This window comes from Crocuta crocuta, unplaced genomic scaffold (genome assembly GCF_008692635.1).
Source record: "Crocuta crocuta isolate KB4526 unplaced genomic scaffold, BGI_CrCroc_1.0 scaffold99, whole genome shotgun sequence".
In the NCBI taxonomy this organism is placed as follows: Eukaryota; Metazoa; Chordata; class Mammalia; order Carnivora; family Hyaenidae; genus Crocuta; species Crocuta crocuta.
The window spans coordinates 1,668,369-1,693,902 of record NW_027551560.1 but is presented as its reverse complement, the minus strand read 5'-3'; the positions used below and the strand labels follow the sequence as shown (position 1 = coordinate 1,693,902).

General features: G+C 35.1%; 1 protein-coding gene across 2 annotated transcripts in view; it reads left to right on the top strand.

Moving 5' to 3' along the window:
- The window catches only part of GKAP1 (G kinase anchoring protein 1), a 78,530-nt gene that overhangs the window by 46,603 nt on the left and 6,393 nt on the right, over positions 1-25,534 (top strand). Inside the window, exons 7-9 of one of the 2 annotated variants that reach the window (XM_077749539.1) lie at positions 10,857-11,006; positions 21,141-21,242; positions 25,112-25,175. In XM_077749539.1, the coding sequence (XP_077605665.1) occupies positions 10,857-11,006; positions 21,141-21,242; positions 25,112-25,175 (316 nt within the window). The remainder of the gene's footprint in view (positions 1-10,856; positions 11,007-21,140; positions 21,243-25,111; positions 25,176-25,534) is intronic. The other variant, XM_077749540.1, reaches the window with a different exon arrangement.

Genomic DNA, 25,534 nt, shown 5'->3' with positions numbered 1-25,534 from the left:
AAATTATTAAATGTAGGTATAAAGTATGTGGGTGAAAATTTCATTTTCTAGTTTTCTAGAAAATTTTCTAGAAATTTTCTAGTAATACATCTATAATACACCAATAAAATAAAATATCTCACAAGCTGTGAGATCATGACCTGAGCCAAAGTTGGATGCTTAACTGACTGAGACACCTAGGCGCCCCTGTCCTTTTTTAAAAAGAAACAGTCTTGGGACATCTGGATAGCTCAGTCAGTTAAGCGACTGACTCTTGGTTTCACCTCATGTCATGATCTTACGGTTTGTGGGTTTGAGCCCCGCATCAGGACAGCACAGACCCTGCTTAGGAGTCTTCTCTCTCCCTCTGTCTCTCCCCTGCTTGTGCGCATGCTCACTCTGTCTCAAAATATATACATAGAATCTTATTGAGTTATAACTTACCCTTTGGTAAGTGTATAATTCAATACAGTAACTTATAATAAATTTAAAGAACTTTGCAACCATAGCCATAGTCCATTTTAGATTTATCCATATTACATTACAGCATTTGTCAATAGTTCATCTCACTCTATTGCTGAATAGCAGTTCAGTGTATAAATGTTTATTCACCAGTTAATGGACATTTGCTGTGAATACTTGATACGTATCTTTGTGTAGATACTTGTTTTCATTTAGGTGAATACTTAGAAGTGAAATTGCTGGCTGGTAAGATCAAGCTGTTTTCCAGAGTGTACCATTTATGATCACTCCTACCAGTGATGAATTGGGTTCCAGTTTTTCCATATCACTGCCAATATTTGATATTGTCTCTTGTTTTGATGATAGCCATGCTAGAGGGTGTGTAGTATATATCTCATTGTTTTAATTTGCTTTTCCCTACTGACGAGTGATTTTGAGCATCTTTTCATATACTCTTCAGCCAGTCTTACATCTTCTTTGGTGAAATGGCTATTCGTATGTTTTGCTCATTTTTAAAGTATATTTTCTTACTGTTTTGTGATTCCTTTTACGCATTCTGGATATAAATCCTTTATCAAATATATGATTTGCAAATATTCTTTCCCAGGATGTGATTGACTTTTTATTTTCTTAATGGTGTCTTTTGAAACACAGAAGTCTTTAATTCTGATGAAGTCTATTTTACAATTTTTTTTAATGGATTGTGCTTTTGGTGTTCATTTAAGAGCTCTTGCCTAACCCAAGTCCACAGTGATTTACTCTAGAAACCTTATAGTTTCAGTTACTCCTTTAAAGTCTATGATCTATTTTTTGATTGTGGAAACTACATACAAAATACATATAACAAAATACATATACATATACTTAACCAATTTTAAGTATATAGTTCAGTGATACTGAATACATTCAAACTGTGCATCCATCATCACCATCTATCCCCATAACTCTTTTCATCTTGTAAAACTGAAAATCTATACTTATTAATAACTCCCCATTCTCCCATCCCCACAGCCCACAGCAACCACTATTCTACTTTCTGTCTCTATGACTTTGACTCTTCTAAGTACCTCATATAAGTAGAATCATTCAGTATTTGTCTTTTTTAAAAAATGTTTTATTTATATCTGTGAAAGAGAGAGACAGTGTGAGCAGGGGAGAATCAGAGAGAGAGGGAGATACAGAATCTGAAACAGGCTCCAGGCTCTGAGCTGGCAGTTAGCACAGAGCCTGACGTGGGGCTTGAACCCACGAACCATGAGATCATGACCTGAGCCAAGGTCGGACGCTTAACTGAATGGGCCACCCAGGCGCCCCAGTATTTGTCTTTTGTGACTGACTTATTTTACTTTGCTTAATGTCCTTCACGTACTGTCCTCACATTTCACCCATTGAGGAATTGCCTTTTTTTTAAAACATAGATTTTAAATTTATTTTTGAAACAGAGAGAGACAGGGCATGAGCAGGGGAGGGGCAGAGAGGGGACACAGAATCTGAAAGAGGCTCCAGGCTCTGAGCTGCCTGCACAGAACCCGATGCGGGGCTTGAACACAGGAACCGCGAGATCATGATCATGACCTGAGCCAAAATTGGATGCTCAACCAACTGAGCTGCCCAGGCACCCCCGGAATTGCCTTTTTAAGGCTGAGTATTATTCCATTGTATGTATTTACCACACTTTGCTTATCCATTCATCTGTCAGTGGTCACTTGGATTGCTTCCTTGTTTTAGCTAATGTGAATGCCACTGCTGTGAACGTGAGTATGCAGATACCCCTGAGACCCTACTTTCAATTCTTTTGGGAATACATCCAGAAGTGGAGTTGCTAGATCATATGGTAATTCTGCTTTTAATTTCCTAAGGAACAGTCATACTGTTTTAAACAGTGGTTTTACAGTTTTACATTCCCACCAACAGCGTGCAAGGGTTCTGATTTCTCCACGTCCTCACCAGCACTTGCTTTCTAGATAGCACCATTCTATTGGATATGAGGTGGTAATTCACTGTAGTTTTGATTTGCGTTTCCCTAATCATTAGTGACGTTGAACATTTTTTCATGTGCTTATTGGCATGCATATATCTTCTTTGGAGAAAGGTCTATTCGATTCCTTTGCCCATTTTTAAATTGGATTGTTTATTGTGTTTTGCTACTGTTATTGAATTTTAGGTGTTCTCTGTATATTCTGGATATTAATTCCTTATTGGATATATGATTTGCAAATATTTTTCTTTTTCTGTGGGTTGACTTGGTCATGGTGTACATAATTCTTTCAGTTAGCTGTTGAATTCTTTTTGCTAATATTTTGTAGGGGATTTTTGCATTGATATTTATAGGAGACATTGGTGTATAGTTTTCTTGAAGTGTTTTTGTGTGTCTTGGGTATCAAATTTATGCTACTTTATGAAGTATTTTCTCATCTTCATTTTTGGGGAAAAGTTTGAAAAGCACTGATACTAGTCTTTTAAATGTTTGATAGAATTTACCAGTTAAACTATCAGGTCCAAGACTTTTTATTGTTGGGAGAATTTTGGTTACTAATTACATCTCTTTAGTAGTTATAGGTCTATTCAGATTTTCTATTATTCGTGATTTCTTTTTGGTAGATTTTTGTTTCTAGGAATCTGTTCGTTTCATCTAGGTTATTCAATTTATTTGGCATACAGTTGTTCATAGTCCTCTTTTATAATCCTTATTTCTGTAGAACCAATAGTAATGTCCCGTTTACACCTCCAGTTTTAATAATTTGAGTCTTTTCTCTGTCAATCTAAAAAGATTTGTCTATTTTGTTCTTTTTTTTAAATTTTTGATGTTTTTATTTATTATTTAGAGACAGAGCATGAGCATGGGAGGGGCAGAGAGAGGGGAAGACACAGAATCTGAAGGAGTCTCCAGGCTCTAAGCCCAACACGGGGTTCGAAATCACAAACCATGAGATCATGACCTGAGCCAAAGTCTGGATGCTTAACCGACTAAGCCACCCAGGTGCCCCTTGTTGATCTTTTAAAAGAACCAACTTTTGGTTCCATTGATTTTTCTCTTATTTTTCTTTTCTCTACCTTGTTTACCTCTGCTCTAGTCTTATTTCTTTCCTTTTGCTAGCATTGGGTTTAGTTCTTTTTTTTCTAGTTCCTTAAGTTGTAAAATTGAATTGTTGATTTGAGATCTTGGTTTTTTTTTGTTTTTGTTTTTTTTTTTAAATGTTTTATTTATTTCTAGAGGAGAGAGGAGACAGCGTGAGCAGGGGAGGGCCAGAGAGAGAGGGATTCACAGACTGAAACAGGCTCCAGGCTCTGAGCTGGCAGTCAGCACAGAGCCCAACGCGGGGCTCGAACCCATGAACCGCGAGATCATGACCTAAGCGAAAGTCGGACGCTTAACCGACTAAGCCACCCAGGTGCCCCGAGATCTTGTTTTTTAAGGCAAGCATTTATAGCTATAAATTTCCTTTTTAGCACTGCTTTTGATGCATCCTGTAAGGTTTGGTATGGTGTGTTTGGTTTTCATTTGTCTCTAAGTATTTTCTAATTTCCCTTCTGATTTCTTTCTTGATCCATTGTAAAACTGTGTTGTTTAATTTCAGCAATTTTGTGAATTTTCCACTTTTTTTGTTGTTGATTTTTAACTCCATCCTGTTGTGGTCAGAAAAGATGCTTTATATAATCTATCTTTTAAAAACTATTGAGACTTCATTTGTGGTCTCATATGTGGTCTGTCCTAGAAAATATCCCATGTGCACTTGAAAAGAATGTGTATACTGTTAGTTGAGTAGAGTGTTCTGTATTTATTTGTTAGATCTAGTTGGTTTATTAAGTTCTTTATTTCCATACTTAGCTTCTTATGTCTTCATAGTTGTGAGTGGGTTATAGTTATTGAAGTCTCCAACTATTACTATAGAACTGCTTATTTCTCCCTTCAATTCTCTTAGTTTTTGCTTTATATATTTTTATGGTCTGTCATTAGGTATGTAAATCTTTATCATTTTTATATTTTCTTGCTGTATTAGACCTTTTATTAATATGTAATGTCTTTCTTTGTCTCTTGTAAACATTTTTTATGTTAAAGTCTGTTTTGTCTGATATTAGTATAGTCACTCCTGCTTTCTTTTGCTTACTATATGCACAGTTTATCTTTTTCCATCTCTTCACTTTCAATCTATTAGTGTCTGGATCCCAAGTGAGTCTCTTATAGAGACCATATAGTTGGATGTGTGTTTTTATACATTCTGCCTATCTATGCCTTTTCATTAGGGAGTTTACTCCATTTACATTTAAAGTAATTATGGATAATGAGGGATTTCTATCAGTGCACTGTTTGTTTTTTATATGCCCTCTAGCTTTGTTGTCCCTCATTTCCTGTTAGTCTTTTGTGTGTAGTTGATTTTTTGTAGTGAAATGTTTACATTTCTTTCTTGTTTCCTTTTGTGTATATTCTGTAGCTATTTTCTTTCTGATTGCCTTGGGGATTACNTTAGGCTCTTTCCATGTTTTGGCTATTGTTGAGAATGCTGCTATGAACATTGGGGTACATGTGCCTGCCATGGGGATTATATTTAGCATCCTGAAGTCATAACAGTCTAATTTGAATTTATAGCAGCTTAACTTCATTAACGTACAAAAACTCTGCTTTTTACACTGCCATCCCCAGCCCTTTTGGTTGTTGATGTTAAATATTACATCTTCTTACATTGTATGCCCTAAAACATAAATTAATGATTATTTTATGGGGGCGCCTGGGTGGCTCAGTTGGTTGAGTGTCTGACTTCGGCTGAGGTCATGATCTCGTGGTTCATAAGTTTGAGCCTCACATTGGGCTCTGTGCTGATGTACTGACAGCTCAGAGCCTGGAGCCTGCTTTGAGTTCTGTGTTTCCCTCTCTCTGCCCACTCCCACCCCCTGCCCACTTGCACGCTGTCTCACTCTGTCTCTCAAAAATGAATGTGTTAAAATTTTATATAATGCATTAGTTTCCTAAATTATACAGAAAACAGGATTGGAAGTTGCAAACCAAAAAGTTATAGCAATACTAGCTTTTACACTAATTTTTTTGCTTAAAAATTTTTTAAAATATTTATTTTTGAGAGAGAGAAGCAGAGCATGAGTTGGGGAGGGGCAAAGAGAGAGAGACAGACAGACAGACAGACAGTCTGAAGCAGGCTCCAGGCTCTGAGCTGTCATCACAGAGCCCGATGCATGGCTTGTGCTCACAAACGAAGAGGTCATGACTCGAGCCAAAGTTAGATGCTCAACCAGCTGAGCCACCCAGGCACCCCTAATTATTTTTTCTTTAAATATATTAATCTTTTAAATCTGTCAAAAACAAAAAATCTAGTTAAATACATTGTTATAGTAATACCAGCTTTTATCATTACCAACATATTTACCTTTATTTAGGGTTATATTTCTCTGTATGGCTTTGAGTCACTGTAATTGTCCTTTCTTTTCACCTTGTCAGGATTCCCTTGAGCATTTCTTCCAGGGCAGGTCTAATGGTTACAAATAACCTCAGCTTTTGTTTATCTGGGAATGTCTCAATTTCTCCTTTCTTTCTGAACAACAGTTTTGCCACATATAAGATAATTGGTTGTGGAGTGCTTGGGTGGCTCAGTCATTTGGGTGTCTGCCTCTTGTTTTTGGCTCAGGTCATGATTCCAGGGTCATGTGATCAAGCCCCGCATTGGGTTCTGTGCTGAGCTTGGAGTCTGCTTAAGATTCTCTTTCTCTCCCCTTCTGCCCCTCTTCTCTGCTCATACTCTCTCATTTTAAAAAAAAATTGGTTTGAAGTTTTTTTTCTTTTAGCATTTGAGTCTATTGCCCCATGTTTTCTGGACTCCAAAGTTTCTGAAGACAAATCTGCTGATTATCTCAGTGAAGCTCCCTTGTATGTGGTAATTCACTTCTACTGCTTTTAAGATTTTTTTTTCCTTGTTTTTTTGAAAGTTTTTATAATGGTTCTTGGTGTGACTCTCTTTGAGTTCATCTTACTTGAAATTCTTTGAACTTCTTAGATGTTTATACTCATGTCTTCCTCAAATTTGGCAAGTTTTCACCCATTATTTCTTCAAATATTTTCTCTTTCCTTTACTTTTCTCCTTCTGAGGCCCCCACAATGTCTATATTGTCCTGTTTGGTGTTATCCGATAGGTCCTTTAGGCTGTTTACTTTCTTTAGTTCTTCTTTCTATTCTTCTGCCTATATAATTTCCATTGTCCTCTCTTTAAGTTCACTGATTCTTTCTTCTGCTTGTTCAAGTCTGTATGTAGTTTGTCATTTCAGTTGTAATTTTTAGCTCCAGAGTTTCTTTTTGGTATCTTTTCAGGTTTTATCTGTACCTATATTTCCATTTTGTTCACACATTGTTTTCATGATTTTCTCCACAACTTCCTTTAGTTTTTTTTGAGCATCTTTATGAGAGTTGTTTTAAAGTCTTTGTCACATATAACTTCCATATGTCTTTTTCAGAGATAGTTCCTATTGATTTATTTTTTGTCTCTCAATGGACCATACTTTCCTATTTCTTTGAATACGTTGTGGGTTGTTTTTTGTTGTTGTTAAGTGCTAGACATTTGAATCTAATAATGTAACTCTGGAAACCAGATTCTCTTCCTTCCTTGGGTAGTGGTGGTTTTTATTTAAAAAAAAAATTTTTTTTTTTAATTGTTGTAAACTATCTCTGTTCCAAGGGTCAACATGAGGTGTAAACTTAATTTCTTAGGTCTTTTCTGGGCCTTTTTCCTTGTGCATGCACAGTCACTTTTTAATTTTTCCTTTATAGGCATTTGCTTTTGAATGTCCTAGTTTTTAATGTCTGGCTCCCAAAAGTGAAAAAGGAAAAAATGAAGGGAGGGGGGAAAAAAGGGTGCCAGCCCTTTGAATCCAGTGAAAGTCACTTCAGCTGGAGGGGGAGGGGCTTGCAACAATGTGAGGAGGTACAACTACAGTGGCTGCCTTCCTCTTTGTTTCTTTGTCTGCATTTCTGTGATCAGAGCAGCAGTCAGTGACCAGAGCAGATTCTCATTATTTGGAAGACTGGGTCCTTTTTGCTCACCCTAGTTTCCATAAACTGTGCGAATTGCTCTGCAAACATTTCACACAGCTGCCTGCCACATGGCTGAGGGTGGGGGGTGAGTAGCTGCTACTATGCTAAGAGCTAAAATTAACCAAAATTCATCTCAGTGTACCATCTATGTCTTTCCTTGGAAGTTGCAAGCCTTCAACAGATTTCAGAGTTCTAAAATAGTGACATCAGATAGATTCTGCATCTACAGTTGTTGTCTAGATGACGTGCTTCTTTCTCCACCATCTTCCCAGGATCCTTTCCGTGATCTGTTTTTGAGTTAATGTTTGTGTACGGTGTGCAAAAAGAAGCCAAATTTCACGTTTGGCATGTGTGTGTCCAGTTGTCTCTGAACCACTTCTTAAGAACACTCTTGTTTCCTTAATGAAGTACTTTGACTCCTTTTTGAAAAACTGACCATAAATATGAAAGCTAGGGTCTAGACTCTCAGTTATGTTCCAGTGATCTATAAGGCTATACTTATACAAACACCATACTGTGTTTCTTACTATATGCTTGGCACATAATAGATGTTCAGTATTTAAGTTAAATTTAAATTGAACTGACTCAACTTATTAAAGAATCTGTGTTCTTACATTTGCCACATGTTTGTCTTTTTTCTGTCGGGATGTGTGTGTGGTAGGGGAGTTGTAATTCCTTTTTACTTCTTTTCTCCCTAGTTTCTTATATTTTGAAAAATTCTGTCCTTATTCTATAAAGACATTTTTCTGCCTCACTGAAAAATACTCCAGGACAGAGGGCTGTGGAACAGGCATGCTGTAGTAGCCTTCTACAGCTAATGGTAGTAGCCTTCAAGAAACAAGGACATTGACTAGAATTGCAGTCTTTAGAGAAGTGACATCCAGAGGCCTGTTAGTTACCATCATGTTATTCCTTCCATCAAAGTTTAGCTGTTTTAAGTATTGTTGTAGTTAATGCTTTTAAGTAAAATCTTACCAGAATATACCGGACATACTTTATGAAGCAGTAGAGTTAGAGTTATATCTGTACCACATAACAATAAAATGATTCATGGGCAAATTATTCAACTTTTTGAGGTCATGATTACTTTGTGAGCAAATAAGTCTTGTTCTATCAGTCTCTTATGTTAATGGGAATCAAATAAAGTGGTTCTTGTGTGTTTTACAAAATACAAAGTGATACACAAATATTTTTAATGTCATTTGTTTATTTCTTAAGGAGCAATACACACCTTTGTCTTCTTTCAAACACTGTCTTTTTTAAAAAAGTATTTATGTTAAGAGGGAGCCCCTGCACAGGGGCATGCATGTGTGTGCTAGGGGGAGGAGCGGAAGGAGAATCCCAAGCAGAGCCCGACTAAAAGGGACTTGATCGCAAGACCTGTGGGATCATGACCTGAGCTGGAAGCAAGAGTCAGATGTTTAACCACCTGAGCCACCCTGGCTCCCCTCTTTTAAATGCTTTCTAAGATAATATGAAAGGAAAGTAATTTGAACTGTTGGATCATTTGCTTACAAATATAACTGAAATGGATAAAGTTTGAGTGTTACAGCTCAAGAATGTGGGACATTTGTGAAACCAAGGAGAATGAGAGGAACATTTTCTTTAGTCTCTGTTTTTATGAAAAGAAGTTGGACAAGAAATGCTGTTTTTATTGGAGAACATGTAAAATTTCTAATTAAATATAATTGAGTAGATTGTGATAAAATTTTATCTCTTTATCACTGGCATGTAAAATTTATGTAAAAATTATTTCTTAAATGTAAAAGATTGAGCCGTACAGAGCTACCTTAATCAAGGAAGTATGGTATGGCATATGGGTAGACATATAGATTGGCATAATAGAAATTAATCCAGAAGGAAACTTTTAAATTTAAATTTATGTTCTGTTGATTTTGTATAAGAGTGCCAAGACAGTTCAGTGGACAAAGGAATAATCTTCACAATAAATAATGCTGGATATCCACATGCAAAAGAATGAATTTGGGCCATTTGTTCATACCATACACCTAAAATAATAACTCAAAATGGATTACAGACATAAATGTAAGCTAAAACAGTAAAGCTCTTAGGAGAAATTATGGGAGTAAATCTTCATAACTTTGAGTTAGGTCATGGTTTCTTAGATAAATTGAATATTGTCAAAATTCAGAACTAATGTAATGCAAAGGTCACTACCAAGAATGTGAAAGGACAACACATGGAATGGGAGAAAATATTTCCAAATCATATATTGGATAAGAGACTTGTATCCAGAAGATATAAAGACCTCTTACAACTAAGAAATAAAAGGCAATCCAGTTAAAAAGTGGGTAAAGACTCTCAGTAGACATATTTCCAAAAAGATACACCAGTGTCTGATAAGCACATGAGAAAGATGCTCAGCACTATTTGCCATCAGGGGAATGCAGCTCAAAGCCACAGTGAGATACCACTTCACATCACTTGGGTGGCTACGATCAGTAAAGACAGATAATGGCAAGTGTTGGTGAGAATGTGGACAAATTAGAACCCTCATGGGTTCTACTGATGGGATTATAAAATGGGATGGTTGATTTGGAAAACTATCTGACAATTCCTCAAAAAGTTAAACATAGATTTGCCACATGTCCCAGCAGTCTACTCATAAGTATATATACCTAAGAGAGTTGAAAACATAGCCACACAAAAACTTGTTTTTAAATGTTTATGGTAGCATTACTCATAATAGCCCAAAAGTGGAAACCACGTAAATGTCCATCAACCAGTGGATGGAGAAATAAAATGTAGTGTATCCATCAATAGGATATTATTTGGTAATCAAGAATGAAGTACTGATACATGGTATAATATACGTGAACTTTGAAACCATTGTACTAAGTGAAAGAAGCCAGTCACAAAAGGGTACATATTGAATGGTTTCATTTATTATATCAAACGTTCTGAATAGGCAGATCTATACAGACAAAAACTAGATTAGTGTCATGCAGGGGACAACTAAGAGAGAAGGTATTAGGAGGGAAAGGGGAATGACTGCTAATAAATTCAAGATTTGTTTTGGGGATGAAACTGTTATAAAATTCATTGTAGTTATGGTTGCACAACTCTGTGAATATATTAAAAACCATTGAATTGTGCATGTTAAGTGGGTGAATTGTATGGAATTGGATAAAAAATTTTTTTAATCAAGCAGTACCCAACTCAAAAAAATATGAAGAGGAGAAGGACATCTAAGAATGTGTCTCTACTGTTTATCTTCTGGAGACATAGGAGAATCAGAGGGTGGCTTATCTCTTAGTTACCATTTTTCTTTCATTCTCTGGCCTTTTAGTGGCAGACTAGGTTTATTAAATGCATACACTTTTGTGTTGAATGATAGTAAATCGTAATTCATTTTTGACAGGAATTGAGTTCTCAGACTTTATCACATGATGGAGGATTCTTCAATAGACTGGAAGATGATGTTCATAAAATTCTTATTAGAGAAAAAAGAAGAGAACAGCTTACAGAATATAATGGAACAGATAATTGCGCAGCTCATGAACACAACCAGGCATGTAAAATAGAAAATTCTCTTAAAGTCACAGTGAAATTAAGATGCAGTTTTCCTTTTTAAAAAAACTTAAGCCGTGGAATCCAATTATGATATGATGCTACAGTTTTAGGATATTATGTTAGTCTTTATCACACAAAGATTCTTATATTAATAAGTGTGAGGTCCTCCATTCCTTGAGCATTTGTTGAGTGTGTGCTATGTGCTAGGTACAGTTAGGCACCAGTACAGGAAGTGGGAATACCCCAATGGGTGATACTGTCCTTCATGTAGATACTCAGAGCAGTGGGGATAGGAGTAGGCAGACCTATATGGTATCATTCAGCATGATAAAGACTTTGAGAGAGAGATGCACAATAAACACAAGGCTTTGAATAGAGAAGGTACTAGCTCCCTCCTTGGGAGAATTGTGAGAGGTGTCTGATGAATTGACATTTCGGATGGATGTTGAATGATGAATAAACTGTAAGCAAAGAAATAGAGGGAGCCTATGGGAAGTGCAAGAGCAGAGGCCCAGAGCTGCTCAAGCCTTGAGTATTCAGGAAATAGAAGGTTCTGCACTGAGAGGCACAGGGTATGTGATGATGAGGTAACAGGGCTGGGGAAATAGGTTGGGTTTAGATTATGAGAGTCTTTTTTGGAGAACTAAGAAGTTGGAATTTTAACCTGTAGACCAGGGGTTGCAAACTATTGCCCATAAGCTAAGAATGGTATTCACATTTAAAAACATTACTCAAAAAAACAAGAAAGAACAGATCTTATCATGTAGAGACATAAGTCTGCCTTTATTTTTCTCACCACAACTCCTGGTCTTCTGTCTTACTTGTTCTTAAACTTGAGCTTATTCTTTAACTTATATTGACCTCTGATCCATCAGTAACTGTACCCAGTAACTGTTTCCAGCCAATTACTTAACTTGTAGTAAGTAATTTTAGTAGTGTGCCCACAAACACCTTCCCTTTATCTCCTTGATTTTCTCTTCTTCCCTTTCAGGAGCACAGCATTACCTTTCACAATATTACCTACCTCCTCTATTCTGATTTAATTCCTGGGCTTCCAGGTGTTGCTGGACAAAATATTTTTTTAAAACAGTGCTAATGTTCTCTTCTGAAAATCAGTGCTATATAACTTTTGTCATATCTTCATTTCTACTTAACAGCCCTTTAATTAACCTCTCTTTTTAATTTAAGTATAATTAGTATACAATGTTATATTAATTTCAGGTGTACAATATAATGATACAACAATTCTATGCATTTTTACTTTTTTTATGTTTTATTTATTTCTGAGAGAGAGAGAGAGACAGCGTGAGCAGGGGAGGGTCAGAGAGAGAGGGAGACACAGAATCTGAAACAGGCTCCACACTCTGAGCTAGCTGTCAGCATAGAGCCCGACACAGGGCTCAAACCCACGAACCTCAAGATCATGACCTGAGCCGAAGTGGGACGCTTAACTGACTGAGCTACCCAGGCGCCCCTATACATTTTTGACTTTGAAAGATTCCTACAGTGGCTCTTCCAGAGTCTTAATTTTTTAAAAAAGTTTATCTCACTTTTGAGAGTGAGAGAGCCCTAGCAGGAGAAGGACAGAGAGAGAGAGAATCCCAAGCAGGCTTCGAGCTGTCAGCACTAAGCCTGACGTGGGGCTCAATCTCACGAACCATCAAATCATGACTGGAGATGAAATCAAGATTTGGATGCTTAACCGATTGAGCCACCTGGGTACCCTAGCTGTTCCAAATTCTAAAAGCCTGTTTCCTATCCTTTTACTCTTCCATTGACATTATCTATATGTTTCATTAAGATTGGTAAATTTAGTCATTAAATTAAACACCTATGTTGTGTTATATAGAACATAAAAGAAGTTAGACCTTTGAGAACTTTTTATTCTAATGCAGCAGTAAGATGGTTTATAAATAACACTAACATAATTTCACATGAAAATTTATTTTCAACTTAGTAGCAGGAAATCCTTGCCTGGCCAGAAATACTTGTGAATTTTTTCCCTTCTAGCATTGAGTTTTAATATATACCTGTCTTGCCTTGACTGTCAAATTTTATATATAGTCTGAGAAACCATGTTAACATTTATCTTCTTCCCTTTCAGGTGCACAGCATTGCCTTTCACAATATTACCTACTTCCTCTATTCTGATTTAATTCTTGAGCTTCCAGGAGTATATGCTTCTTTTCATTGATCATGATTTCCCCCTTGGTGATCCATATCTTATTTTTTTAAAGTCATCTCAGATCATTTTTGGATAGGAAAAAATTATATTAAGTGTATTTTAACAAATAAGTTTCTCAAAACCCTTTGTAGAACAAATTTGGGCATGTATAAGTTCACTTAAATGATATAAGTAATATTAATGGTCTAGGAAGACCAAAGTGACAATGCAGGAGAGTAGAACAACAGTCTTTGAAATCAAACAAACCTAATGACACAAACTATAGCTACTGTAGCTTCAGCTGTGTTACACTGAGATGAAATTACCTGCCTTTTGTGTACTGTTATTAGGAGTTCTGATTAATTAGCAGTTATGACTTAAAATGTTTATCAGACCATGTTGTACACTGTACTCATTTAATGTATAATTGTTTTTGTACAAGATAGAAAATGGTATGTCCAAAAAAGGATATGCTGGTAAAGTGCCATACTGATTCGCAGGAATGGAGATCAGAGATGGCTTTCTTAGGAGCAAATGGCTTTTGAATTGGAATGTAAAAGGACAGTAGAATTTAAATATGCACAGATGAGGGAGAAGAAAGTAGAGTGCCATGAGTAAAAATACGGAGGCATTAAAACAGAAGGACCACTGAGGAGTATGGTATAAGCTTGTTAAGGTGGGTTAGAAAGGATTGTGGAGGATTTAAAGGCCAGATTTATGGTTTAGTCAATAGGCAGTAAAGAATTTTTGAAAGTTTTGAGCAGAGAACAAAATAAGTGGTAATAATTTCACTGCAGTGCCTAGGAAAAACTGAGTGAATTTGAAGACATGTTAGGAATTAGACAGTACTCAGTATTATTAAGGGTATAGAACAACAGTAACATACTGCTAGTGGCATAGTATAAATTGGTATAACCATTTAGGAAAACAATTTGGTATTAACCTTTTATTTATCACATCATGATAATTTGCTGTACATAAACATTGTGGAAAGTTTCCTCCCATCTTGTTAATTAACACATTTGTCACCTCACAGTTCCTTTTTTTTTTTTTGATTATTTAAGTTCTAGCCTCTTAAAAGGTCAATTATGCAATATAATGTTATCAGCCATAATCACCATTTTATACATTAGATCCTCCAACTTTAATTCATTTTATAGCTAAAAGTTTGGACTGTTTTACCAGTCTTTCCCTAATTACGCTGAAGTTGAAGATGATGGGCAGACCATATGTTCCTGAAATTCCACCATAGATTAAACCCTGGAGACATGTTCAAGAAGAATGTTCAAAAGTCAGTTATTTGTAAAAACAAAATAGATAGGAGAAATGAGTGGGCTACCATTACACATAGCAACATGGATGAATATTGAAAACATCATGTTTAATGAGAAAAGCAAGTCACCAAATAATAGTGTGATGCCATTTACATATATTTCAAAAATAATAATAAATTTACTATATTGTTTGGAGATACAGGTATTTGCAATAAAAGAGTTAACAGAGAGAATACAGTACAAACTTCATAGTAGTGGATATCCTCAGGAGGGAAGGGAATGCTAAAGTATTGGTAATGTTCAAATTCTTAATCTGCCTTAAGGTTATTTTCTCTTTACCTTATATGTCATAGATTTCTTCTGCATATGCAAAATTTTTCATAATTAAAAATACTAAGATTTTCTCACAGTATACATTGAGTGTAATGGAGAAAAGGAAAAGATTGAGACCATTTAAAAAATACTCTTCTCTCTCTTAACCTCTTTCCTCTCTTCATTGTGCTCCTTTCTCAGAGAAAACTCTTCTTTTTGCCAAGGTGAAAATCCTCCTGGTATTAATATGCCAGGAATTTTCAAAGGTAGAAAATAAATCAATCCTAATCAACCTCTGTTTTTAAAAAATTTTTAACGTTTTATTTATTTTTGAGAGAGAGAGAAAGCGCATGCCAGCAGGGGAGGAGCAGAGAGAGAGGAAGACACAGAATCCGAAGCAGGCTCCAGGCTCTGAGCTGTCAGCACAGAGCCCAACATGGGGCTCAAACCCACAAACCACGAGACCATGATCTGAGCCAAAGTTGGATGCCTAACCTATGAGCCACTGGGTGCCCCCAGTCTTTTTTTTTTTTTTTAATGTAGGCTCCATGCCCTACATGGGGCTTTAACACATGACCCTGAGATTAAGAGTCATGTGCTCTACTGACTTAGCCAGCCAGGTGTCCCTAATTCAACCAGTATTAAGTTATTTATTTTGAAAAAGGGAGGGAGAGAACATGAGCAGGGTAGAGGGAGAGAATTCCAGGCAGGCTCCACACTGGCAGTGCAGAGCCTGACATGGGGCTTGAACCCACAAACTTGACATCATGACCTGAGCCGAAATCAGGAGTCCAGCACTTAACCAACTGAGCCATCCAGGCGTCCCCTCCTAATTCAACCATCCTTAACACAACGTGTGGTTTCATTTTTCAATACTGCTTTTCTAGGAAAATGCCACATGCATATATTTTAAATAGTATTTAAAAATAATTGTAACAAGCACTGGGTGTTATATGTAAACAACTTGACAATAAACTATTTAAGAAGAAAAATAATTGTAACAATAAGGATTACGGTTTTGTAGCCCCTTTTGTAAACCATGCATTATATTGTCAAATCAAGACAATATAATTCACTTAGTCATTCATTACCCTATAATTGAATATTTAGATGGTTGAGAATTGGTCACTTGATATTCATTGAACATGTTTAATTTTTTTGATGAATTATTTCCTTGCAATTTTTTAAAGATTTTGTTNTAAATTAAAAAAAAAAAATTAAGTAATGTCTGGATCCAATGTGAGACTCAAACTCATAACCCCAAAATCAAGAGCCACACACTCTACCAACTGAGCCAGCCAAGCACCCCTCCTTGAAATAAAGTCTTAACAGTAGTAATTATAATTAAATCAAAGGATATAAACATCTGTTTTGCTCTTGATATGAATCAGCATTGTCTTCTAGAAGCAGGGTATGAGCTTACTAGATTGTCCACAATGTCACCAGCATTGGGTAGATCATCCACTCCTGGTCTTCTTTACTTGAGGGCTCTGTTTTATTAATTGTCCCTGTATATTAATTGCCTCTCTTGTTCTGTTGATAGCCATACTTGCTGTGTCCAAATTCATGCCCATCATTTACTCTCCAAACCGAACATTTGGCTTGACTTTTCATCATTTCTGGTTTTGGTTCTGTCATTTTATCCAGATATCCAGACTCTAAACTTCTTTTATTACTTTTCTGTTTTTCAAGGTTTGGTAGTTTTTAATCATTGAAATATTTCTCAAATCTATCTTCTCTTCTATTTTCATGAACACTTTTCTGATTTAGGCCTTCATTATGTCTTACTGGTGGTATTTCAGTAATTTTTAACAAGTCTTTCTGCCTCCTGCCTTCTAATGGTAGGTGTAATATCTCTTATGCACTGCTACCAGATGACTTTTTAAAAAGTGTGACTTCCACCATGCCACACAAGCCCTTAAACTTCAATATCTGTTGAATCAAGTACAATGTCCTTGGCCGGATATGTAAAGTCTTCAGGTTGTGCTTTTCAAACTGAGAGTTCCAACTCATTTAACAGGTCCAGAAATCAATTTAGTAGATTTATAGATAGATAGTAGAAAAACATAGTAGATAATAGAAAAACATGTCAAGAGTATATAAAGTGTTTACCTATTCGTATTTTATGAAGTTTGTTCTAATGTGTATATGTATACATACACAACATATATGCATAAGTACATATACATACACTGACATGTATGTGCATTCTGGGTCACTGTCACATAAGTTTGAAAGCATTGTTCTGTGATGTAGTTTCAACCTAATTGACTCCAACTATATTCTTTCCCAGATTTCCTCATAGCTAGAACAGAGTACGCCTGTCACAGAATGCTCAGTCCTCCCTGGCTTTCCTCAAGGTTCATGTCACATGTTACCTTCTCTGTGACGCTTTCTCTCAGAGCCCCACCCCACACACGAAACAAAATCTATATGTGATCTTCCCTTCTTTTTCTTACTACACAGCATTTTGTTTTACTTACGGCACATTTCACAGATTTTTTTATAGCAGATTACAAGTCCCTTGTGGACATGGACTTTATCTTTTACATCTTTGTTTCGTCATTTTAGTATAATAATTTCTACTGAGAAGATACTTTTTAAATTTATTGAAATATAGGATTTTATAAAAATGAATGTACTTAAAACAATATGATTTTCTGTAAAGTGGAGAAATGACAATAGTAAAAGTACTTGAGAGCTTACTGTGTTAAATACTTAAAATGATTATTTCATTTATTTTGCACAGTTAACTAGTAGTTGGTAGATGTTATCCCCAATTTGTAGATGCAGTGGGGAAAAATGAACTTAATTTTATTCATCTGGAGAAAACTATTGATAATTTGTTGTGATCCTGCTTTTCTAACAATATATACTTTTGTCCTCCAATAATGTAGAAACTGTTATATGGACCACTTTTTAGTTAAATAAAGATGGTCAGCATTTTGAGTTATTAAGTAATAATTCTTATACATTAAATAATTGAATTTTTAAAATCTAAATTGCTTTCAGTTACCCACATTGAGAAAAAAATACTTTAAATGTATCAGTTTGAGGTAACATTTCTTTGCTTACTAGTGAAATTGTATACTTTCTCAAGTTTATTGGTTATATACCTGTCATATGGTTGTGACTGTTTTTTCCAGTTTCTCATTTACCTTTGGATTTTGTTATAGTATTTTTGTGGAGATTTTTCATTAACCTAAATCTATCAGTCTTTTCCTTTCAGTTTCCTCCATTTGGTATGTTCAGAAGGGCTTTCCTACTCAAAGATGATAGATATTCTTCTTCATCTAGATTATTTTAATACTTCTGTGTTTCCATTTTTTCCAAGGTTAGAGTAGTAATTTATATTATTCAATTATTCCATACTTGGTATAAAACAATTTTGATAAAATGAAATTTTAATTTTTTTAAATTTTTATTTATTTTGAGAGAGAGAGAAAGCAGGAGAAGGGCAGAGAAAAAGGGAGAGAGAGAATCCCAAGCAGGCTCCACATGTCAGCAGAGAGCTTGATGCTGGGCTAGAACTCACAAACTGTGAGATCATAACCTGAGCCAACTGAGCCACTCAGGCACCACAATAAAAGGAAATTTTTTAAACAATAAAGTGAAAGTTCCGTAATCTTACAAGAATAAATCTAAGAGTTACTAAATTTTCAGTTTATGTTCTTCCAGAATATCTTCTTTGCATATGGTATAATATTGAGACCGTGTGAATGTCTTATAGTTCTATATCATTTTTAGTGATTTCCAAGTTTTCAGTTTTGTGATTTACCACGTAATTAGCTTGTATCCTATTGTTGGGCATTTAAATGATGTCTGGGGTGCTCAGTAGGTTAAGCATCCAACTCTTGGTTTCAGCTCAGGTCAGATTATGATCTTATAGTTCGTGGGTTTGAGTCTGCTGTCAGTACAGAGCCTGCTTGGGACTTCCTCTCTCTCTCTCTCTCTATCTCTCTTTGCCCCTTGCCTGCTCATTCTCTATCTCCCCCCTTCTCTCTAAAAATAAATAAGCATTTAAAAATAAATAGGGGCACCTGGCAGCTCAGTTGGTGAAGGGTCCAGCTTTGGCTCAGGTCATGATCTCATACCCACTCTAATCATTTTCCATAGCAGTCAAAGTGATCCCTTAAACCATAAATGTAACATAAATATAAATCCGATAGTCCTGCTCAAAAGCCTTCACTGCTTCACAAGGCCCTCCAAGATCAGGCCTCTGTCTTCTACCATCTTCCCCCTCACTCAACTCCAGCCATACTGGCCTCTTTCCCCTTCAAATTCAGGCTCCTTCCTGCCTCAGAGCCTTTAAACATACTGCTCTTTCTGCTTGGAAATCTCTTACCTCTACTTTTTACTTAGCTAGTTCCTTCCCATCACTCAAAGTTTATTTATTTATTTATTTTCAAAGTTCATCTTAAGTGTCACTACCTCAGAGAACACTTCCTCGATCCACCAGAAAATAGTCCACATTATTCCCTTTATAGCACTATGCTGATTTTCTTCATGGCTTAAACCCCGCTTTGTAATTTCAGCATTGATGTTACGTCTGCCTCCTCTACCGGACAAGTCCCAGAGAGCCAGAGTCTTGTTAGTTCTATTCACCGTAGTCCACCGGCACCTAGCAGTTAGGTGTAGAGTATTTGTAGAGTAAGTTAATGTTGCCACATTAGTCGTTAGATAAGTAGAACCAATTTATACTCTTATGTGACTGTTAGATGATTTTTTGCATTTAAATTTGTTTTGGTATGTGGTGCAAGATGACAGGAATTTATTTAACTTGATTTTTTCCCCAGTTAGCCATTTATCCTATAACCTCCATTTATTCTATAATTCAGCCTTTTTTCACTTCTTTAAAATACCATAATTATGTTACAATGAATTCTTCTATCTTAAGTCTTTTTCTGGAATTTCTTGTACAATGTTTCTATCCACCTATNTTTATTCTATAATTCAGCCTTTTTTCACTTCTTTAAAATACCATAATTATGTTACAATGAATTCTTCTATCTTAAGTCTTTTTCTGGAATTTCTTTTCTTGTACAATGTTTCTATCCACCTAGATGCCCTTACCACACTATTTTATTTTTGCAATATAGCGTACAATTATTTGGTAGACAAATTCCTCTTCATTGCATTAACTTTTTGTTTTTGTTCTGTATTCTCCCAGATGAAGCTTTTTTAAAAAATTTTTTAAATTTATTTCTGAGAGAGAGAGAGAGGGAGACACAGAATCTGAAACAGGCTCCAGGCTCTGAGCTAGCTGTCAGCACAGAGCCCGATGTGGGGCTCAAACCCACGAATCGTGAGATCATGACCTGAGCTGAAGTCGGTCACCCAACCGACTGAGCCACCCAGGCGCCCCTCCCAGATGAAGTTTTGACTGGAATTTCAATTGAAATTTTATTGAATTAACTAAGTAATATTTAGTTGTTATCTGCAAACATACTTTGTTCCATGTTCTTTTCAGTATTTTATAANCAGTGCTATTGCTGGGTCCTAGGGGAGTTCTATTGTTAGTTTCCTGAGGAACCGCCACACTGTTTTCCAGAGGGGCTGTATAGGGATATATTTTTTAAATGGTTATTTTGAGAGAGAGAGAGAGAGGGAGAGAGAAAATCAGCAGGGGGAAGGACAGAGAGAGAGGGAGAGAGAAAATCCCAATCAGGCTCCATGCTCAGTGCGGAGCCCATTGCAGGGCCATGACCTGAGCTGAAATCAAGAGTTGGACACTTAGCCGACTGAGCCACCCAGGCACCCTTAGGGATATTTTTATAGCTACTGAGGAGGAAATGGTTTTTCTAGTTATATTTTCTGCCTACTAATTGCTGATATACAGAAAAGCTATTATTTTGGGGCTCTGGTATTATTTGTTATTTAGTTATATTTCATAATCAATGATTACATATAAATTATAAAATAATTTATATTATAAATTACAATTTATAACTATGTTAAATAATTTATATTATATTAAATTATAATTCTCATAAATTTTTCAATTCTTTCAAGTTTTAAAGGTAGACTAATAGCAACTTGTCCCAGAGCACTTTTAATATGTTTATTCCAGTATAGAAACATTTAAGAGTTTGATACTATTCTGTGTTATGCTTATAGTTTGAGATTAATCATAAATATATTTTTTTTTACAAATAGTTTATTGTGAGATTAATCATAAATATCTTACTTGCTTTCACTGTAGTAATTACAATTGTATAATTGAGTAGAAGTGGAAGTGTAGTCAACAGTTTAAGGTTGCTTTAGAAAATGAATTAAAATTGGGAAAATCCAGATTTTTTCCTCTTCAGCTTTCACAAAAGAATATTGTAAACAAGAACTGGTAGAACTATCTTAGTTCTAAAATAGTCTTTTTCTTCCTTAGGAAGTTGTTCTCAAAGATGGAAGAATTGAAAGACTAAAGTTGGAACTTGAAAGGAAAGATGCTGAAATCCAGAAGCTGAAAAATGTGATCACTCAGTGGGAGGTTTGTATTTATTTGCTGTTGTAAACTAATTTTCTTACATTGTACCTTTCTGTTTTTCTTATATGTAAATATGTGTAATATTTGATTAATAGAAATAACATTTCTGCTGTTTAGGTTTTTAATGATGTAAAATCTGAATAACAGTATAATTTTTCTCATGCTAAAATATATATAACATTAAATTGGCCATTTTAACCATTTTTAAGTATACAGTTCAGTGGCATTAATTATCTTCACAGTGTTGTGTGGTTATCACTACTATCTGCCTCCAGAACTTTTTCATATCTCAAACAAATTCTGTACTCATTAAAAAACTCCTTTTCCTCTTTCCTTGCAGCCCCTGGTTACCTGTAATTCCAATGAATTTGCTTTATTCTGAGTACTTCATATAAATGGAGTTATATAATTTTTGTCTTTGTGTGTCTGGCTTATTTCACTTAGCATAATATTCTCAAGTTTCATTCATGTTTTTGTATGTATTAGAATTTCATTCCTTTTATGACTGAATAATAGCCCATTGTATGTGTATACTACATTTTGCTTATTCATCTGTTTGTGGATACTTGTATTGTTTCCACCATTTGGCTATTGTGAACAATGCTGCCATGAACATTAGTGTACAAATATTTGAGTCCCAACTCTGATCACATGGTAATTATAACTTTTGGAGAAACTGCCATACTGTTTTCCATAGCACCTGCAACATTTTACATTCCCATCACCAAAATAGACAAAAGTTCCAATTTCTCCACATCCTTGCCAACACTTGTTATTTATACTATTTATTTATTTTATTCTTTTAACCTTTTTTTTTAAAAAGGTTGTTTATTTATTTTTGAGACAGAGACAGAACTTGAGGCGGAGAGGGGCAGAGAGAGAGGGAGACACAGAATCTGAAGCAGGCTTCAGGCTCTGAGCTGTCAGCACAGAGCCCGACGTGGGGCTTGAACCCATGAGCCGTGAGATCATGACCTAAGCCTACGTTGGACACTTAGTCAACTGAGCCACCCAGGAGCCCCATTTATACAATTTATTTTAACCATAAACCTACATTTTACTCTTTAATTTGCTTCCTTAGGCTTCTTAAAGAAAAATCTCCTATTCATCTCCAGTCTCATTTTTTTTGACTAATATTTTTCACTCAACAATTGTCTGTTGAGTCCCTATAATGTGCCTGGTGCTTTTCTGGGCCCCACATATGTAATAGTGAAAAAAATGAACTCAAGTTCAAGTCCTGATGGTTCTTACGTATTTCCCTTTTACCTCTACTTATGCCTTTAGGAATCATCCATGCTAAAACCTTTTTGGACTGCATCTACCCCCCGCCCCCCTTAGCTTTCTCTTTGTGATTTATATTTTCCTTTTCTTTTATTGGGCACTTATCATGTGCTAGGCACAAAGAATAAATACAAATATGAGCTACCAAGAAGCTCATAGTCTAATGGGGGAGATAAATGTGTAAGTAGTTGTACTACAATGTAGAATTTATAGAAATTTGACAGAATGCTCCCAAATCACAGAAACAATCATGAATTAGTTGCTGCTATTGGAAATTGGTAAGGCTTTCACAGAAAAGATAGTGTTTCCAGGTGGAGACAGTACCTACACAGGCATGGAAATCTTAAGAAATATATTGTTGCTGAAATTTAGTGAAATGGGAAGTTGTAGAAGATTAGATTGGAGATGTTAGTTGGGGTCAGCATTTGAAGGTATTTAGATTTTATTTTAGTTATTTATTTTATTACAGGAAGATAAAACCACAGAGCAATATCAGCCATGAACAAACATGCAAAAATTCTTAACAGGATCTTAGCAACTTGAATCCAACAGATTTTTTTTTAATTCATCAAGTGAATTTATAACTTTGAAAATTAAAATTTAAAGTTACCTATTGAAAGCAGTAAAATTTTAGTCAGCCATGGCTAAACAAAAAATAAGCCAAGAAATTTAAGTACTTTTTTGTTCTTTGATGTATTTGTTTTAATGGAACATTTCCCTTCTGATGACAGCTTTTAACATTTAGTTTATATTTATCCACATCAATCTGGGCCCTAGGTAAAAAGAAATTGTCATGTACTATATACATCTATATCTTCTAAATATATTTAGGTTAAGTTTTTAGATAAGAATTGAAGTATATATTCATTTAGCACCAATCCATTGGTTCTAATTGCAGTTCTTTTTTTTTCCTGCTTACAATTTATGAAGCATTGTTTTTTTTTATTTTATTTAATTTTATATTTTTCGTCATGGTATGTAATCCCCATCACCTATTCTCCCCCTTCCCCTATCCATCTCCCCTCTGGTAACCATCAATTTGTTCTCTGTAGTTAAGAGTTTGTTTCTTGGTTTGTCTCTCTTTTTTCCCCTTTTCTCATTTGTTTTGTTAGACACTTCGTTTTTATAGGTATGTTTACTATTCAGTATTGTATATACAAAACTATGTATGCTGTTTTTATGGGCAGTATAAAGATTTTTCATGGGTAATTTTGCTCATTTGCAATTTTTGCTGTATGAGCTGACTATACACTCTAAAGCTGGTATAAGAGGTATCTGTATGCACTGATCTGTACCTTGGACAGATCACTTGAGCTGGAGATAGCATTTAGCAAGATATTAACATTGATTAGGGCCTTGAGAGAATTTCTTAGATACAGTTTCATATTCATAGGGGATATATCTCTGTATTCTTAGTGAATATACTTGTAGTTGTCTGTGTAAGTTTTTCCCTTTCATATTTTCATGTGTTCTTCTGACTTATCTCTCTCATTGAGTTCTAAGATTCTTAGAAGTTCTATTTCTTTTAAATTTACTGTGGTGTTTACTTCTGTTCAGTGTATTGACTGCAGTATTACTGAATATCATTACTGGTTTCTTACCAGCAATTTACTGGATAGAGTATTTAGTAAAAGCCATCTTTGTCCTTAGTGGACTTGATTTAAAGTATATTAAATATCTTTTACAAGAAAGATTTTTGAATTGATAACTTCTGTACTTACCTATGTACATGTTAAGAGAAGTGACAAGTTTCGTATACTGATGTGCTTTCTTTCTCTGACATCTTGTTTTTCCATCATGTATTAAATGTATTGTTTTGTCTAATGTATTAATATGTTAAGTATTTGTAAGTAATTCAGTCTTACTGAATTGAATAAGTATACTGTAGTGGGAAAATACCCTGGAATAAAGATGTTAATGTGGGAACACAGTTCCTCTTGTTCATAAGTATATAATTGTGTCATTTATGTAGTATAAGGAGAAGCTAAGTCATTTAGAAAAAGAAATTGAAAAGAATTGGAAAGTATTCCAATAAATTATTAATTCATACCAGACAAAAGTTACTTTAACAATATATAGTTAATGAAATAATAAGTGAGCAGACATAGCAATGTGCTGTACAGTTGAGTAACCACTTTGTGAGTGTGCCTAGGCACTTTTTCAGTAGTTAGTAGCCACATACTGGACAGTGGCAGGTATAGAAAAGATACCGGAAGTTTTAGTGTAGTTCTGGACAGTCTTGATCTAGAGCTGTGAATTTTCTTTGTTTTCACCTAATTATTTTGAATTGTATAAGGGTTTTATTTAAAGAAAAAAAGAAAGACTTCAGAAAAATTTAGCGTTATCTTAAATTTTGTCCAGTTTTATCCTTCTCTTCTTGATTTTTCAATATCTTATAATATTAATTTCTATTATTATTATCAGGGATTTAACTTAGGAGTAGACAGTTATGAATACATTTTCCTCCATCCTGTTTCTTTCAAAAGCAATTTCTGTCTTTCAGCAAGTCTAGAGTTCATAGCTCCATAATTCATAGTAAATAATTATATTATTTGCTTTTAAAAATTAAATCTTTTTTCTTTGACTATTAGGCCAAGTATAAAGAAGTAAAGGCAAGAAATGCACAGTTACTGAAAATGCTTCAGGAAGGTGAAAGTAAGTGATTTGTGTGTTTTTAGAATTAAAAGTTGACCTTAAAAATATTTGAAGATAATTTTTCAAGATATATGATTTATTAACTCGACAAGGTTAAAAATTGTCTCAGAGTGATACAAATTGAATTGTTTCTGATAATTTTATTAAAGTCACTCTTACAGCACCTTAGTATTATACAGGTTTACAACTATTTGGGTAAGAGAAAGCTTGAAATTTCAGTTCTTATAAAGTACTGGACTACATTCAGCAGGAAAATACAAATAAACCTTGCTTAAGATTCTGTTTTTAATTATTAGAGGAGAATGCTTATCATTATTTCCTTTCCCTGAACCCCTCATACTTTTGGTGCTACTCTAAAC